Here is an 18,199-nt window from a genome sequence, read left to right as displayed (position 1 = left end):
CCCGCCGCACGTTTACCTACGTGCACGAATTTTCTGTGGTACGTGTATCTTGTCCAGACGCACAAAAAAGCCTCTTGGAGCGATGCCCTAAAATCAACAGGAAGTCGGCCATTTTGAATTTTACGTCAAATTTTGGATGATTTACACACTTCGTACTTTAACGAACTCCTCCTAGGGATTTAGTCCGACCGACTTCAAATTTGTGCTGTGCCTTCTAAAGGCATTGAAGATGAAAAGTTGTGCTATTTGCGAGTTTTCGTCAATGGGTGTGTCCGTGGCGTGGCGTCAGAGATCAAGTCTTCGCCATGACACAGGAAGTTGTTGTAACTTCAGTGTACATGCTCACATCTGAACCAAACTTTACGTGCTTGATAACTCTCCCACCCCCTATGGAGGACCGATCCTGACACAGTCAGAAATAAATACAGAAATAAATAAATGCTCAATAAATAAATAAGCATCCAATTAAATACACAAAAAAATAAAGTAAATAAATAAATGTAGGTAGTAATTAAATTATACAAGGAGACATAAATGTATATATTTTAATTAGTGCCTTTACTTATTCACCTTTGTTATAATTACCTTATTTGTTTATTCAACTTTATTTATTACTAATTTTTTTAATGTATTTATTTATGTGTGTTTTAATATTTTTGTCTGTTTTATTCTTCCTTTGTATTTATTTACCTTATTTATTTTCACCCATGGTATTTATTTCTGCCTGTCTTTTTTAAATTTCTGCCTCATTATGCAAATGAGGAGGGGCTGTGTCTCAAGGGGTCATCTTCTCTGCTATTGGTGGACCAGTCAGACAGGAGAGCTCCTACTCTGCCTGCAGACATCAACGATCTTGCCCCTCACACAGTCAGATGGCTTCCTTCAGTGCGCTGAGGTGTTTAACAACTCTGAAGACAATACTACCAGCAATGTCTTCCTTCTCTTTTCACGTAGACGCTCCGACAGACAGTGCTTTCAGTTTGCTGCATGCATGGACACAGAACTGCGGTATAGGGAGAAGCACACGGTCAGCTGGCTGCAGCTAAATCTGGAGTGCACTCGTATTCAATTCTGTATGGTAAATTCAGTTTTAACGGAGCAGAGCGAGCTGACAGGCAGAGTTAGAGACTTTTTCTGTCCGTTTCTCTCTTTACAAAGACGCATGTTGCAGTCAGAGTCTTCTCTGAGATGACATACAACACAATTTATCAAATTACACAACGGATATACAGTATGAAAATAAGATTGATTGGATTATACTCACAGGAAGTATAAAACCTGTTACATGGTCTATTAAAAGTAAAGTAACACAAAAATGTCAGGGAAATTACTTTACTTAGATTTAAGTACTGCAGTTGTACATTTGAAATACCTTCCTACCTTTCTGATAGGAAGCCTTCTTGAGGTGGTATAAAACATTTCTTCTTATATTCTGATTTGAGTTGTGGACAACTATGACCACATGAATTAAAAAAAAACATTTCACTGCCCAAGTCAGCTATAACACAAGTCTTGTTCATCAGACTACATGCTGTACAGTATTTGTGGACAGATTTTGTCCCAGGATTTATTATGCATTTCTTCTTCTTCGTTGCATGATTTAGAATAATAAGGTGAGAAATGGGTCTATTCTGAGTTCATCCTGCACTGCAGCAGCTAATAAAGTCCATTTAATCCCAAAACGCTTTTCTTTTAGGCAGGCTGGAGCAGAAAACAACTCACCTTTCTCAAGTTGTACAGTAATGTCACATGTGTATGAAGGTGGATCAAACAAGCTAATCTTAAATGTCAAAGTAGAGAGGAGCCTAGTAGGCCTATTTTTTCATTCATTACACAATATGAATAAGCTATGCAGACAGTTGTAAAGAAAGAACATCTTTTTCTTCTGTTCTCTACTTGTTATAGTTACACAGTATTAGGGGTGTGGGCTGTATTAAAAGTATCCACTGTTCTCCCATGCTCTAACACACAGTAACGATGAAATGTGTGCTGTTCTCACATTCTTCCTCTGTATGTACACATAAACAACAAGGCAGGGAAATATAAAAGGAATTTATTTTATTGTTTGGGTACATTATTGTTCAGTGTACATGTCACATCTGAAACAAACTTTACGTGCTTGATAACTCTCCCACCCCGCAGACATCTACACGTCAATACCGATTTATATTCATAGCGGCAAGTGCTATGTAGCTCCACATAGGGGACACAGGAAGTGACATATAGCACATTCATGCGGCGTCGGAACCGCGTAGGAAATTCACAGCCGCACCGGCAGAGCTCCAGAATGTGCAACTCGGCCGGCTCACGCGCGGACGCGCTTACAAGTGCGAGGGCCCGCCCAACGCTGCTTGCAGCTTTAATTTTTTTTTTTTTTCTTTTTTTTTTTCTGCAAAGTAGGCTCAACTGACATGGCCTAAACATACTCGAAAACTCACCAAAATTTGCAAACATGTCAGAACCGGTGAAAAATTTCGTATTCTACAAGTTTCGCACATGGGCGTGGCAAAATGACTCGCTAGCGCCACCTAGAAAATTGGAAATGATTAGCCCCTCGTTCACGTTCAACCTACATGTACGAAATTTTCTGGGGACATGTATCGTATCAAGACGCACAAAAAAGCCTCAAGAACCCATAGCCTAAAGTCAACAGGAAGTCGGCCATTTTGAATTTTATGGCCATTTTTGGATGATTTACACACTTCGTACTTTAACGAACTCCTCCTAGGGATTTAGTCGGATCGACGTCAAATTTCTGCTGTGCCTTCTAAAGGCATTGACGATGAAAAGTTGTGCTATTTGCGAGTTTTCGTCAATGGGCGTGTCCGTGGCGTCGATGATTCGCAATGAAACAGGAAGTTGTTGTAACTTCAGTGTACATGCTCACATCTGGACCAAACTGTACATGTAGGATGAGAGTCCCGCCCTGAACACATGTACATGCCGACATTCACCCACAGTCATAGCGCCACCTGCTGGCAACAGAAAGTGACCTTTAACGAAGCAGCCCCCGCCGCACGTTTCACCTACGTGCACGAATTTTCTGTGGTACGTGTATCTTGTCCAGACGCACAAAAAAGCTCTTGGAGCCATAGCCTAAATCAACAGGAAGTCGGCCATTTTGAATTTTACGTCAAATTTTGGATGATTTACACACTTCGTACTTTAACGAACTCCTCCTAGGGATTTAGTCCGACCGACCTCAAATTTGTGCTGTGCCTTCTAAAGGCATTGAAGATGAAAAGTTGTGCTATTTGCAAGTTTTCGTCAATGGGCGTGTCCGTGGCGTGGCGTCAAAGATCAGCTCTTCGCCATGACACGGAAGTTGTCGTAACTTCAGTGTACATGCTCACATCTGGACCAAACTGTACATGTAGGATGAGAGTCCCGCCCTGAACACATGTACATGCTGACATTCCACAGTCATAGCGCCACCTGCTGGCAACAGGAAGTGACTTTTAACGAAGCAGCCCCCGCCGCACGTTTACCTACGTGCACGAATTTTCTGTGGTACGTGTATCTTGTCCAGACGCACAAAAAAGCCTCTTGGAGCGATGCCCTAAAATCAACAGGAAGTCGGCCATTTTGAATTTTACGTCAAATTTTGGATGATTTACACACTTCGTACTTTAACGAACTCCTCCTAGGGATTTAGTCCGACCGACCTCAAATTTGTGCTGTGCCTTCTAAAGGCATTGAAGATGAAAAGTTGTGCTATTTGCAAGTTTTCGTCAATGGGCGTGTCCGTGGCGTGGCGTCAAAGATCAGCTCTTCGCCATGACACGGAAGTTGTCGTAACTTCAGTGTACATGCTCACATCTGGACCAAACTGTACATGTAGGATGAGAGTCCCGCCCTGAACACATGTACATGCTGACATTCACAGACAGTCATAGCGCCACCTGCTGGCAACAGGAAGTGACTTTTAACGAAGCAGCCCCGCCGCACGTTTACCTACGTGCACGAATTTTCTGTGGTACGTGTATCTTGTCCAGACGCACAAAAAAGCCTCTTGGAGCGATGCCCTAAAATCAACAGGAAGTCGGCCATTTTGAATTTTACGTCAAATTTTGGATGATTTACACACTTCGTACTTTAACGAACTCCTCCTAGGGATTTAGTCCGACCGACTTCAAATTTGTGCTGTGCCTTCTAAAGGCATTGAAGATGAAAAGTTGTGCTATTTGCGAGTTTTCGTCAATGGGTGTGTCCGTGGCGTGGCGTCAGAGATCAAGTCTTCGCCATGACACAGGAAGTTGTTGTAACTTCAGTGTACATGCTCACATCTGAACCAAACTTTACGTGCTTGATAACTCTCCCACCCGCTATGGAGGACCGATCCTGACACAGTCAGAAATAAATACAGAAATAAATAAATGCTCAATAAATAAATAAGCATCCAATTAAATACACAAAAAAATAAGTAAATAAATAAATGTAGGTAGTAATTAAATTATACAAGGAGACATAAATGTATATTTTAATTAGTGCCTTTACTTATTCACCTTTGTTATAATTACCTTATTTGTTTATTCAACTTTATTTATTACTAATTTTTTTAATGTATTTATTTATGTGTGTGTTTTAATATTTTTGTCTGTTTTATTCTTCCTTTGTATTTATTTACCTTATTTATTTTCACCCATGGTATTTATTTCTGCCTGTCTTAAATTTTTGTATGCATTTCTGCCTCATTATGCAAATGAGGAGGGGCTGTGTCTCAAGGGGTCATCTTCTCTGCTATTGGTGGACCAGTCAGACAGGAGAGCTCCTACTCTGCCTGCAGACATCAACGATCTTGCCCCTCACACAGTCAGATGGCTTCCTTCAGTGCGCTGAGGTGTTTAACAACTCTGAAGACAATACTACCAGCAATGTCTTCCTTCTCTTTTCACGTAGAAGCACCGACAGACAGTGCTTTCAGTTTGCTGCATGCATGGACACAGAACTGCGGTATAGGGAGAAGCACACGGTCAGCTGGCTGCAGCTAAATCTGGAGTGCACTCGTATTCAATTCTGTATGGTAAATTCAGTTTTAACGGAGCAGAGCGAGCTGACAGGCAGAGTTAGAGACTTTTTCTGTCCGTTTCTCTCTTTACAAAGACGCATGTTGCAGTCAGAGTCTTCTCTGAGATGCGAGCACGACATACAACACAATTTATCAAATTACACAACGGATATACAGTATGAAAATAAGATTGATTGGATTATACTCACAGGAAGTATAAAACCTCTTACATGGGTCTATTAAAAGTAAAGTAACACAAAATGTCAGGGAAATTACTTTACTTAGATTTAAGTACTGCAGTTGTACATTTGAAATACCTTCCTACCTTTCTGATAGGAAGCCTTCTTGAGGTGGTATAAAACATTTCTTCTTATATTCTGATTTGAGTTGTGGACAACTATGACCACATGAATTAAAAAAACATTTCACTGCCCAAGTCAGCTATGACACAAGTCTTGATCATCAGACTACATGCTGTACAGTATTTGTGGACAGATTTTGTCCCAGGATTTCTTATGCATTTCTTCTTCTTCGTTGCATGATTTAGAATAATAAGGTGAGAAATGGGTCTATTCTGAGTTCATCCTGCACTGCAGCAGCTAATAAAGTCCATTTAATCCCCAAAACGCTTTTCTTTTAGGCAGGCTAGAGCAGAAAACAACTCACCTTTCTCAAGTTGTACAGTAATGTCACATGTGTATGAAGGTGGATCAACAAGCTAATCTTAAATGTCAAAGTAGAGAGGAGCCTAGTAGGCCTATTTATTTTCATTCATTACACAATATGAATAAGCTATGCAGACAGTTGTAAAGAAAGAACATCTTTTTCTTCTGTTCTCTACTTGTTTAGTTACACAGTATTAGGGGTGTGGGCTGTATTAAAAGTATCTACTGTTCTCCCATGCTCTAACACACAGTAACGATGAAATGTGTGCTGTTCTCACATTCTTCCTCTGTATGTACACATAAACAACAAGGCAGGGAAATATAAAAGGAATTTATTTTATTGTTTGGGTACATTATTGTTCAGTGTACATGCTCACATCTGAAACAAACTTTACGTGCTTGATAACTCTCCCACCCCGCAGACATCTACACGTCAATACCGATTTATATTCATAGCGGCAAGTGCTATGTAGCTCCACATAGGGGACACAGGAAGTGACATATAGCACATTCATGCGGCGTCATAACCGCGTAGGAAATTCACAGCCGCACCGGCAGAGCTCCAGAATATGCAACTCGGCCGGCTCACGCGCGGACGCGCTACTAGTGCGAGGGCCCGCCCAACGCTGCTTGCAGCTTTAATTACAGTTTACAATTGTTATACTTTTCTGAAATTAACATTAACAACACCTTCATATTCCAGTTCAATTCCATTTACTTTACAACAGTGCAGCGTCTGCATATTTCTGCTGTGCCTTCTGGACACTAAGCAGAAATATTAAAAACAGTTTATTGTTGACAGATGTTATACTCATACTTGTAGATTACATTCTAAATCTATAATATATATGAAAACCCAATAAGACTACAATATACTATTGGTGAGGTATAGATCCATAGACACATCTGAGATGCCTGAAATATTACAATTTGCTAGAAGCTAGAGTTTGACAGCAAATTTTCTGTTTAACGTTTTGTTAACTACCAAAGCTATGTCCTGTGTTGAGTGTGTTCTCAGATAAATAGTAAACTGTAAAGGGAAAGGGAAACTGGAGCTGTCCAAAATAACTTACCCATCATTATACTTCAAATTACAGAGATACATCATTTTCTGGTGATTTAAACTGTGACCAATGAGAGGCCATTTATCAGCCTATGTGGCTGTAGCATAAATAGACCAAAACATAATTATGAAACCATTACCCATCCAGAAACCTTCACACAATTATCAAAGTTTGTTTATTTCAGAACAATGTAAATGTATGCAGTTCGTGTGCTGAAAATAACACAATAATAAGTACAAGTTTTACAGGCTTCCTGGAGGATGTAGAATATTATTAGACCTTGTAATAGAGCAGGTTTGTGATGGCGATCGGATGGCCAGCACGAGGCAAATGTAACATTATGTCCATGTGTCCTATTTGTGCTGCTTCTTCTTCTTCAAGAGGGCATCACGTAAAGCAAGCTGGATAAGAAAAACAAAATCTCTTCAGTTAAAGTGCCAAGACTGTTGCGTCTTTAGATCCAATAAAACCAATTTCTCCACAGACGAATACAGAAGTTTATTCCCACATGTATTTATCTGACAAGTGTGACTTACCTGCTTCTCTCTGAAGGAGCGTTTGCCTTTGGTTCGGACATTCTGACTGTGCCTCATCATCATGAAGTTCTTCGTCTTCCTCTTCTCCTTGTTGCTGGTGCTGGCGTGTGGGTTCAGCTTGGTCCGCTTCCTGACAAAGTCCTTCCGGTCGGTCCGTCCCGCCTAGACAAATCAAGCACGTCATTCGAGCTGAAATGAATCAACAAATATTAACAATGATCTTGTTCCAGCTTCTCAAATGTGAATATTTGCTGGTTTGTTTCAATGAAATTTCAAATAATTCTGACATTTTATAAACCAAATGAGGAAATTCAAAGTAATATTTAGATAGAATAGATAACGGCAATATATACAAACTTCCCATGAATGACTTTCTAGAGTCAACAGTATTTCAGTCGGGTTACTCTTAATAGTTCAAATCACCCTACAGTTACTTGAAGCTTTAGTTTTACCAGTGCTGTTGCCAGGCGTGTTTCCTTGTCTGCTTTTGGTTTCTTATGCAGTTTCTCAATATTCCTCAAGGTAAGCAGCTCTCCTCTGAAAGATTTGAGGGGGGAAAAAAAACACAAATAAATCTAAGTATGATCATCTATCATTATTAACAAAATAAACAAACTCAGCCCGTATGCTCTTATTAAAAAGAAAGTGTGTCACAAATAATATGGTAAATGATATAATGCTTTAAGTTCAAATTGCTTTCTAACCTTCTGTCACCCTCGTCATCACTGTCCACAGCTTTCCTCTTCTGGCCCTTGCCTGGTGCTGCGTTGACTTCCTTGGTCATCTGGACCAGACGGATCTTCTTGAACTCATCTTGAGTGAGGAGCCTGCTGCCGCTGACCGCCGCTGCTTTGGCTTTTCTTTCCTCGACTGGCATACTCTGAAGTTTCTCCGCCTTACACGAACACAGACGACTCTCACATTTAACAACCACACTTAATTAATCAGCAGCAGTTTGAGCTATGCGATTTCACGCTCACCACTTCTCCTGTGTCTTCATCAGACGAGTGTTGGACATCCACCCACTCCCCGTCTTCATCGTCATCACTAATACTGGCGCTCTCCCAGCCATCTGTTGGTCAATATGAAAAATACACACTTTAGCTTAATATTGATCATCTGTCATCTCTATCAGAGTGCTGTATGAAACTGGATTCTGTTTTACAGATCAATTCAATTTATGGATTCAATAACACAATAAAAAACTGGTGGCTGTGGCTCAGGATGAAGAGCGGATCATCGACTAATCAGAAGGTCGGTGGTTTGATCCCCTGCTCCTCCAGTCCTTGGGCAAGATAATGAACCCCAAATTGTGTGAGTGTATTTGTTTCTGCTCCAGCCACCTTGCATGGTAGCCACTGCCATCAATGTATGAATGTGTGTGTGAATGGTCAGGAGACTAGAAAGGAGCTATACAAGTGCAGTCCATTCAATAGCTGCTTACCTCCGTCCTCCTCTCCCTCTTTGTTCTCCTCCTCCACCTCCAGGACTTCAGCTCCAGGGATATAGTCTTTAGCCTCAAGCTCTCCATAGTCTTTGATCTTTGCCTCTACTGATGCCTCTGTGGGTCTCCCCTAGACATTTACAATTATTTAAATTTAAATATCCATAGTAATGTTGTGCTTTGTCAGCATTATACTTCTGGATCTTTTGGCACTACTCTCCTCTGTGTGCTTCTGTAACTACAACATAATTTATCAGGACCCCTCTCTGGATCAAAATTTCAACAATACAAATAAACTGCACATTCAGGGAGTATAAGTGTTTTTAATTGTAACTCTTTTTAAAAGAGTTTGTTCATCATACATTAAGTAATTGTTTTCTTTTCATACAGTTTACTATACAAACTATGCCAAAACTTGTTTAATGTTAAGACATGATACTCAGTGTTGTTTTCAGTAAGATTCACACAGTTAGCTCACCCTGTCCCTCTTGTGCAGCATCTGTGGATTAAGACTCCTGAACAGCTGGATCAGTCCTCTGGCAGACATCATCACGTCTGAGGGCAAATACAGACAAAAATGTGTTCTTTTGTGAGTGAACATATGTGTACACCTCCTTTAATTGGGACAAAGGTACACTGGTAGTCACTCACTCTTGTCTTTGTGGGTCTTGTACTGGGTCAGGTCCTGCAGCAAGTCTTCAGTGATGGCAAGAGGACAGCGGGCCGCCACTTCCTTGATGGCATTGATACTTGAAAACAAAAAGGTGTAGAATTTACTCTAACACGGTTAATTAACACTTGGTATTGTAGTCACAAAATAACTGTATGGATTTGTATTGTTCATTTGAATCTTCACATTTGCATCCATACCAACTTTGGATCACTGAAAGTAGACAAGTCTGCTACTTACCCCACGGTCATAACCTCCCCCGAGTTTCTGTCTGTTACAAAATTGTTGGCGATGGTCATGATTACAGGCTCGATGATCTGCACAAGTGGGAATGTACGAAAAGTGTTAGAGTGGAACCCCCTGCAGTATGTTAAGTCCACACGTGTGAACAAACAAAATAAATCTGAACGTTTTAGATCTGTACCTCTGGTGGGACGAGTGGGTGGGAAGCCTGGGCAGCACACAGGAGAATCTTTGTCACCTCTAGAAAGATAACAGTTTGTTTCACATGTCTCGTCCACAGAGGTCAAAAGGCTTTCATTTACTTCAATCGAATCTAATTCAGTGGGTCTTTATTGGCGTGGGAAAAAGAAGTTTACATTGTGAAGAAGTGTGAAAGAAAAAAGATAGATATTACACACACACACACACACACACACACAGTCAGTGTGAGTTAGTTTTACCTCGTTGATGGGGCTGTAGAAACCTCTGGACAAAGGGATAAAAATTGAAGAGGAAAAGCTGGAAAAGAACACAGCATTATACTCACTGTAAAAATTATTATTCATACCTTATTTATACTTATATCCAGTCAGTGTCCAAAGCATGATTCCCATTACAGAGGCACTGTAAGAACTGTTACAGCCACTAGCTGTGCCTATCTGACATTTAGTGCTGAGCAGGTAGTGGGTTTTTAGAGCTTTCCAACTGAAAGGACTCGGAGCGGTGAGAGTGAACTAAAACAGTAATGGTGTGGGCCAGAAAACCAAAACAATGAGCTTGATATTGCTTTAAAACTCTATAGAGTTGAGGGGAACTGTAGTGTCGAGCGATAATTCTCTGTGGGTTCTTCACTACAAGCAACTCCTTTGACATTCAAGTTGTTAAATGAGCCATTGTCAATATGAAAATATTGATTGTAGCCACTTTAAATAATTTCTAAATATAACCCATTACACAAGATCAGTGATTATTTTAAAGTTGCGCTGCATAAAAGCAACAATTTATCTTATTAGGAATAACCTACTGCACTGGTCTCTGAATCTGTTAACCTATTCTGGATAAAATGCTTTATAGAGCCACCAATATTTATGAGGGCCAGTTCTAAGTCAACTTCCTAAAAGTTGTGTACAAACTAGCTGATGACAGCCACGTCACCTACCTCATGGATTCCAACCAGTCTGGATATGAGCTCCATCAACATGATCTTCACCTCGAAGCGCTCTTTGGAGTCTTCCAACTGTTTCAAGAGTTTTTCAGCAAAATCTTAACAAAAAGAAATATCCAATGGATTAGAGTTTTGTAAACTGAAGTACAAATGCCAAATTCTTTGTGCTGGTGTTGTGGAGGTGAACCTACCTTGAGGATCGTGAATTAGATGAATGGCAGAGAAATTGAACACCTCGGCCTTTGTCTTTTTCTTGTGTTTCTGCCCAAAGAGTTAAAAAAAATTAACTCAGTTCCTTTGATCACAAATGTAACAATAAAAGTGATGCCTCTGTAGTAAATGCAACACTAGTACCTTGAGGACTTTCATTGCTTTTTCCATCTTCTTCTTGTTTTTGGTGGTTTTCTTGCCGGTAGAGTATCTCACCTTCAGGTCTCGGACTGATGGTCCTTCATTCTGAAAGGTAAAGATGATTCTTAACAAAAACAGCACAACAAATCTAAACCACATTTCTATGTCTTACACATGCACTATTCAATAATAAATCACTCCCTACTAGACTGCGAAAAATATCTTTGCTTTAATGACATCATATCTTTGGTACTTGCCTCTGATTCTGAATCGCTATCATTTTTCTCATCTTCATCTTTGCCCAGAAAGAATTTAAGACCAGCAACAAGGATCTAAAAAGGAAGAGAGGCAGGTGAGGATGTACAAGGTTGCCAAATATGCAATACAATAAGCAATGTGAAAAAAACATACCTTTGTCACTTTGGAGAAGCACGCTGTTGTAATGACATTAACTGTTTTGGCATCATTCCTGTCACACAAACAAAAAGACAATCAGGTTAAAGCAGTGAAAAATAATGAGACCTTCTTGTAAAATAAGAGCTTTATATGATTTAATTAAGTCCAGTTTACAAATAAAACCCACCATATGTTCCTTTTGTACAGCTCCATCATTACATCTAAAGAGATCTTTGCTGCTATGGGATTACTGTCTCTCAGCATGGTGTACATGAAGTTCTGCAATGTCTAAAATGCACAACATTATAACACAGAAGGTGAGTGGTGACTATTTTAGGCTGCTGTGTCACATGATATTACACACAGTCAAACATGCGAGTATGTGTACTTACGGTGTTAACCTTGTTGTTTTTGTGCTTAGCATTGATGTTTTTGATATCTGCTACGATGTGTGTGTAGAGTGTCTGTGGAGAGAGAAAAGCAAATGTTTACATCTGAAAGGGGAAGAGGGAAATAACACAGAAAACAACAATTAAAACATATGAATACAGAAATATAACAACATGAGGAAATCATTGATCAGATTTATAGATTGAACGCTATACACACGAGCATACATGAGTGAAATTAGCTTTGTACAATAATGTTTTTACAGACAAATTCACCCTCTACCTCAAACTATCACCAATAGGTTCCTCTTTCCTTATATTCAAAACTACTTAAAGATGTAATAAAATACTAAAAATACAGTTACTACGCAACATATTTTGAAATATTTCAATAAATTATTTTAATGTCATGCCAAAAACTAAACGCTATCAAATGAAGGCACCTATAATTTTTCGGCTGCAGATTATTCGGCTCTCACCTTTCGGAGAAGTTTGTCATGACATCGCAGCAGCTCAAAGAAGAGCTCCAGGAGTCCAGAGGGTTCGATCAGATCTTTATTCCTCAGAAGAATCAGCGCTTTGCAGAAGGTCTGACAAAGACAGGAAACACAGCTAAGCATGTAAATGCTCAGAGAGATGTACTTTGCATGTATATCAACAAACTCAAGTATGATCGATTATTTAATGTGGATAAGAAAAGAAGCTCCTGTGTTGACACATATTCTCACCATTCTCAGGTCCGGCTCTAGGACTGTGTGGTGATTCAGTAGTAACCCGGTCAGCTCTTGTGGGAAGGTGGACAGGTGCTGCAGGTAGCAGTGACCAACCTGGAGGGGGCAAGAAGAGCTTTAGCTACAGGACGTATAGAAGGCAGGAAGATAACACACATTACTAATCATAAACACACACACAGTTACCTGAGCAAGAAACATAACAAGATCAGCCAGCTCCTTGTTCGGCTTGTCAGGCTGCAGTTTGAATATCTGTATATTGGACTGGTAATGCCGGTACTGCTGCTGAAACTGTTGAAGGCACAAGAAAAAACACCAGTCATTCCTTACTGCAGTGTAAGGACACAGTTCTCGTATGTTTAAATTCACGAACACCAGGTGTTTGTGAATTAAACTAGTTAAAAACTTTAGCAATGTTGGGCAACAACACTTACCTCCTCTATGTACGACTGTGGGTCTCGTTTTATAAGATTCTGCAGTTGTGGCAAGTTGTTTGGCAATTTGTTGTTGTGTCGCCCAGACATGGTTAAAGATGATTTTGCGCCTTAGTTAAGAAGAAATAATGATTAAAAAATAGATTTTACAAGGCAAGCGTGGCAAATGTGTAGGCTGCCATTTAACTCGCAGCGGAAAGTACATGCGTCACGTCACAACCGGCCAGGTCCTGGTCACTTCCGCTCTGATTAAAGGAGACGTGTTTGGTTTTCTTCTTCTCAGCTTGGGCGTTTAAATTATCTAAACTTTATAATAATAACGTTGCACTCACCTAACATCTTGTATACTACTGCCGCTGTACTTGCCTCCTTGGTTGGGCACGGGGCTCATGTTGTGAAGCGAGAAACTGGTTAGCATTTGTTTGCCTGCCTCTCTGGTTACATTACATTTATTCATTTAACTTAACGTTAACTGACGCGACTTACAATTGCTTTTTACTTCAGAGGTCGCACACCTCTGGAGCAACTAGGGGTTAACGTTAAGTGTCTTGCTCAGGGACATGCCACAGTGGGGAGTTAAACCTGGGTCTCTCAAACCAAAGGCATGAGACTTATCCACTGCCCCACCACCACCCCTATGTGATGATTTGCTCTTTTCCTTTTAATTATTTTAATGTATTTTTAATCATACTGAGGATTGATTGATAGATTGTCAATACAAGCAGTGTGATGGTGTCAGTATGGCTCTGGGCAGTTGTGACAACATTTCTTACTATTTTCATAATTTATACAATCACTTAATGGGGAAAATAATCAGCAGATTAATCCACAATGAAAATGATCATTTAATTAATTACAGTCTGATACAAAAGTTTTAACCTCAACCTCTTATACTTAATTGCATGAGGAATAATCATGTAAAATAGTCACAGGACATTTTTCATACCTTTACTCAAGTAACATTTTCAATGCAGTACTTCTACATTTACTTAAGTAAAGGATCTGAATACTTCATCCACCACTGACAATAACTAGTTTGTCAAGAGGAGGAAAGCCCAAGTCCAATAAAACTGAAGATGTTTAGGATAAGGTTATTTTATTTTTAGGCATTTGTGTCAATTTTTACTCACAATAATAGTTAAACCAACAGAGTAATATTCGCTTTGTATGTTTAAATGGTTTCAGTAGAGCTGTAGAAGCGTTTCCTTCATGGTGGACTCACGGTAAAGAATAGATATGGTAAAGAGTATATCCAACATATTGAGCATTATGAGCCTAATTTTAAATGAGCAACTGAACAGCCAGAATTATTTCACTGTGATATAATGAATTTTGGCGCCACATGGTGGTGAAACTGGTTTGAGCCCAGTTTGTGGTTTATATGTAGTGTATATGTTGTAATTTCAAGTTATCAATCCTTATAACGGTGCACAGGTTGCAGCTTCTCTTCCCCAATTTTTGATAGGCAGCAAGCTGGGAAAAGCTTTATTAGGTTAATGTTTTTATAAATGAAGTTTAGAGTATGATGGCAACCTTTTTACACAGCATGAATGATAATAAGGCTGAAAAAGAATTTCAAAGTATGCTAAAAGGCACAAATGAAAAAAGACAAGGAAAATATATATTTTTTTTAAATGAAACTTTCCTCGACATAACATTTAAAATGTATCCAGTTTAATTTTCAGGAGATGAATATGTACACTTTTAATTTCATCATTTACCTCAAAGCAGTAAGCAAGTACTGTATAATAGATTTACAAAGCAAATACTGACATAGTATTCTGTCAAGGCATGTTCCAGCATCAAAATAGGATTCAAAATACACAAGTACAATTTTGTTCGACATAAAATATGAAATCACTTTCATAATTATTTTAGACTATCCAAAGAGGGGGGAGGGTGTTCTCTTGTAGGTGACAATACAAACAGCAGTTCTCATAAATGCATTGAAAGGTAGTAGCAGCCAAAGAGAGAGAACTCAAAAAGCAAACATAAAAATATAGACTTCTTAAAAAGGATTTTTACTCTCAAGGATTTGAATATTTTAAGGCATTTTAAAAACATGTAGTGTAATTTGGCAATTTCTGCCTGTGTCAACTTTCCTCCATTTTTGTTTTGCTCTTGTGAAACAGTCACCCAACATCTACATGACGACAATATGTGGTTTCTACTATCCTGAGATGTTTTCCTCTGCTTGAAGGCATCTGAGGACGTAGAGGATCACTTGATAGCAGAAAATATATTGGTCCTGTAAAAAAATAAAAAGGGAAAGTGTGTGAACACAACGTGAGCCAGCGAGGTCTAGGATCAAAAGAGTTAAGCTACTTAATATTAAAAGCAAACATTAAAACTCACCTCTGTCTGGACCATTCCCTGTCTCTGAAGTCTCATGTTCCTTACGACATCTGAAATATCAAACTACACATTTTTTTTTATTAGACTGTGATCATACCAAACAAAAAATGGCAGCTTCCTTATTTATGAACAATACATAAGATTGCCTACTTACATCAGCGTCTTTACTGATGAGACCCAGAACCACATCTATACAGATGAGGGTTCCTGATCGACCAATGCCTGCACTGCAGTGTGTGATTATGGGCCCTGATCGATGAATGTGCCTCATATAGGAAATAAAAGTGAGCAGCTGCTCGGGTTGTGAGGGCGTTCCGTGGTCCGGCCATCCCGTGTAGTTCAGATGAGTTACACGCTGTATTTCATTGGTCTGAGGAAGGTGAAACTCTTAAGTTAATGTGTCAGTGAATACAACTTTTAATTATCATATTTTGTTATAAACTAACCTGGATATCTTTGACCTCAATGATTCGGATTACAAAGTTGTCGAGATATTGGTCTTTGATCAGCGTGATCTGTAACCTGTCTCCCACGATCTCTGCTGTCCTTGGTGTGTCTGGCCAGTACCGCTGACATTTCACTTTCCCTCCTTCCACTTCCTGGGTCATCATGGCGATAACATTAGACTTCTGCTCCCAGACCATTTGCCAAAAGTCACCCAGAGTGGTGGGTAAGGGACCCTGACACGCAATGTACATATAGTTTTCATCCTTCACTGACATCTTGATGAAGTTGGCATTGATGTAGCCCCCGTCTTTGCCCAGCATAACTCGAGTTGTGTCAACTAGAAGAGATGCGTACATAAGATAATCATTTTTAAAATAATGTTTGACATTTTAGGTATCCAACTTTGGATTTAGTTAAACTTAGTAAATGGTTTTTACAATATATGCACATTTGTGACTGTTCTTACAGGGAACAATATTCTTGTAGCGATTCTTCTTCTTGTTCTCCTTCGTCTGACCTATTAAACAGTCGTCCAGTGGCTGTAGATTCTGAAGATTCTGCCAGGAAGGAAAACAGATGTTCATAAAAATGTAATGAATCACAATTAATTCACCAGCATTAAAATTCAAAGTAGATTCTTACTTCAAACTCCTGCAGCGGGACCTTCTGCTCTAGAAGGCCCCTCATCATGCGGACCACAGTGTTGAGCTTTGGTCCTGTGTACTGGCCATCAGGGACCACCTTGACGAGGGGCAAAGAGGTCAGCTCATCCTCTGTGATGACTGGCCCATCTGTACACAATGAGGGAACAAAACAGTTAAAGAAGAATTACAAATAAACATCAAAATGACAAAAGTAATGGCCAAAAACTTTTTGTCACTTAAGAAACTGACACATGTAACACACACACACACACACACACACACACACACACACACACACGACCCTATAAACACTGACACTAAGAAGGAAAGACTGACTTGTATGGAAAACATTCTCCTGACCTATTGCTTCCTCTTTACACACTCAATACACTCAATGCTCACACTAAATAAACGTAGAAATCTAGATCTCATTTGCCCACCCCAATTTTAAACTCCCCATTACACGTAATTTTAATGAATTAACATTTTAGAAAGTCAGCCATACCATCTCTTGATGTGGAGTTCATGTTTTCAATAGGCAGATCATCACTTCCCCATGTGATTTCATCTTCCTCTGGCTGCCCAGCACTCATTTGCAGATAGCTGTTAGATTAGAACATATAAACGATGAGTTGTGAATATATTCACAGTCCTAATTGTGATAAGTGTAGAGCCAAAAGCAAAAATCGTACTTTTCGCTCCTTGGATCGTCCACACTCTCCTCATTCCACTCCACTTTCCGGGAACTCTATTATAAAAGAATCATAAAAAAAAATAAAATAAAAATCAGATAGAACCAGCATATAGTTTTAATGTTTTATCAAGTCTGATGGATTTGATTTGTACCTCAGGGGAGTCTTCAGGTAAAGAAGAACCATCATAGTCGGTGTCCTCTGAAAGCTCTGCGCTGTGCTCCGTCTCTCTTTTCTGTTCCAGTGGACCACCTTCATAGTCTGTGAAAAATGGGAACGTAGTCTAGTTTGTAAAATTTACAATTTCATTGTTTGAATTTACAAATCAATTAATTCAGCATTGGTCTGCTGAGATTTCCAGCAGATTTCGAGCCTGCATGCTATTACCTGTTGGTGGTATGAGAGGGAAGCCGCCATATTTCATCTCATTACGGAGAGTGGGCAGCTTAGTCTTCGCTCCACTGTCTTCACTCAGATCTGAAAGCAACATGTAGAAGAGTGGGTTGTGTCCACGGTCAGATTATCAGAAAACTTATCACAGTCACACGAGTCACAATTTAAATACAGTGGAGTAAGACTGTAAATAATTAAACAGAAGAAAGCAATTATCAAATAAAACGTTTCTAATGCATAGAAATCCCATGTTTTGGGTTTCTGCTTGTACCTGTGTTTCCATTGCACTTGTCAGAGTTGATGGGCAGATAGGCCAGGTATGTGTTTGGGTTCTGGTCTGGTGGCCTGGACACTATAAGATGTACCAGGCCTTTAGCTTTACGGATGGTGGTGACAGCTTTGGTGTGGGACACACCGGTCATTAGTTCTTCATTCACCTGCAAGAAAAAGGAAGACAACCATAATTAAAACCCTTCAGAGAGGGCTGTGTTGTCTCAAAACATTAGAGAAAATACACACAAAAAGAAAGCATACACATGTAACATTACAAAAAATTGTTAGCCGATTAAACAATATGCATTAATTCATATATA

The 18,199-nt window shown here is 39.5% G+C and overlaps 2 protein-coding genes across 2 annotated transcripts; both read right to left on the bottom strand.

Moving 5' to 3' along the window:
- Positions 1-6,893: 6,893 nt before the first annotated feature.
- LOC119889611 (protein SDA1 homolog) lies at positions 6,894-13,291 on the bottom strand. The gene is made up of 22 exons (XM_038700449.1): positions 13,076-13,291; positions 12,828-12,932; positions 12,639-12,737; positions 12,390-12,500; positions 11,914-11,985; positions 11,709-11,809; positions 11,537-11,594; positions 11,383-11,457; positions 11,129-11,230; positions 10,966-11,035; positions 10,769-10,872; positions 10,071-10,128; positions 9,812-9,870; positions 9,628-9,704; positions 9,369-9,466; positions 9,196-9,272; positions 8,718-8,847; positions 8,254-8,345; positions 7,978-8,168; positions 7,726-7,810; positions 7,274-7,435; positions 6,894-7,138 (listed from the first exon to the last, which is right to left on the bottom strand). Exons 1-22 carry the CDS (start codon positions 13,163-13,165, stop codon positions 7,091-7,093), a joined length of 2,064 nt encoding a protein of 687 aa, XP_038556377.1. The 5' UTR covers positions 13,166-13,291; the 3' UTR covers positions 6,894-7,090.
- Positions 13,292-14,727: 1,436 nt separating this feature from the next.
- LOC119889613 (tyrosine-protein phosphatase non-receptor type 13-like) lies at positions 14,728-18,064 on the bottom strand. The gene is made up of 11 exons (XM_038700450.1): positions 17,878-18,064; positions 17,601-17,690; positions 17,368-17,474; positions 17,214-17,269; positions 17,027-17,124; positions 16,520-16,668; positions 16,344-16,434; positions 15,877-16,214; positions 15,585-15,800; positions 15,431-15,493; positions 14,728-15,323 (listed from the first exon to the last, which is right to left on the bottom strand). Exons 1-11 carry the CDS (start codon positions 18,026-18,028, stop codon positions 15,246-15,248), a joined length of 1,437 nt encoding a protein of 478 aa, XP_038556378.1. The 5' UTR covers positions 18,029-18,064; the 3' UTR covers positions 14,728-15,245.
- Positions 18,065-18,199: the final 135 nt, after the last annotated feature.

This window comes from Micropterus salmoides, unplaced genomic scaffold (genome assembly GCF_014851395.1).
Source record: "Micropterus salmoides isolate LMB-PRFRI ecotype aquatic unplaced genomic scaffold, ASM1485139v1 Ms_hic_scaffold_563, whole genome shotgun sequence".
In the NCBI taxonomy this organism is placed as follows: Eukaryota; Metazoa; Chordata; class Actinopteri; order Centrarchiformes; family Centrarchidae; genus Micropterus; species Micropterus salmoides.
This window is presented reverse-complemented; position numbering and strand designations above follow the sequence as displayed.

What these genes read in the sequence shown, in the direction of transcription:
- LOC119889611 (XM_038700449.1), bottom strand. Translation starts at nt 13,165, where the DNA reads ATGTCTGGGCGACACAACAACAAATTGCCAAACAACTTGCCACAACTG. An exon ending in TTGTTATGTTTCTTGCTCAG is followed by an intron (nt 12,738 to 12,827) that starts GTAACTGTGTGT and finishes TGCCCCCTCCAG; the next exon opens with GTTGGTCACTGCTACCTGCA. An exon ending in CAAGACCCACAAAGACAAGA is followed by an intron (nt 9,273 to 9,368) that starts GTGAGTGACTAC and finishes ATTTGCCCTCAG; the next exon opens with ACGTGATGATGTCTGCCAGA.
- LOC119889613 (XM_038700450.1), bottom strand. Translation starts at nt 18,028, where the DNA reads ATGACCGGTGTGTCCCACACCAAAGCTGTCACCACCATCCGTAAAGCT. An exon ending in CCCTCTCATACCACCAACAG is followed by an intron (nt 17,475 to 17,600) that starts GTAATAGCATGC and finishes CATTTTTCACAG; the next exon opens with ACTATGAAGGTGGTCCACTG. An exon ending in GACGATCCAAGGAGCGAAAA is followed by an intron (nt 17,125 to 17,213) that starts GTACGATTTTTG and finishes CTAATCTAACAG; the next exon opens with CTATCTGCAAATGAGTGCTG.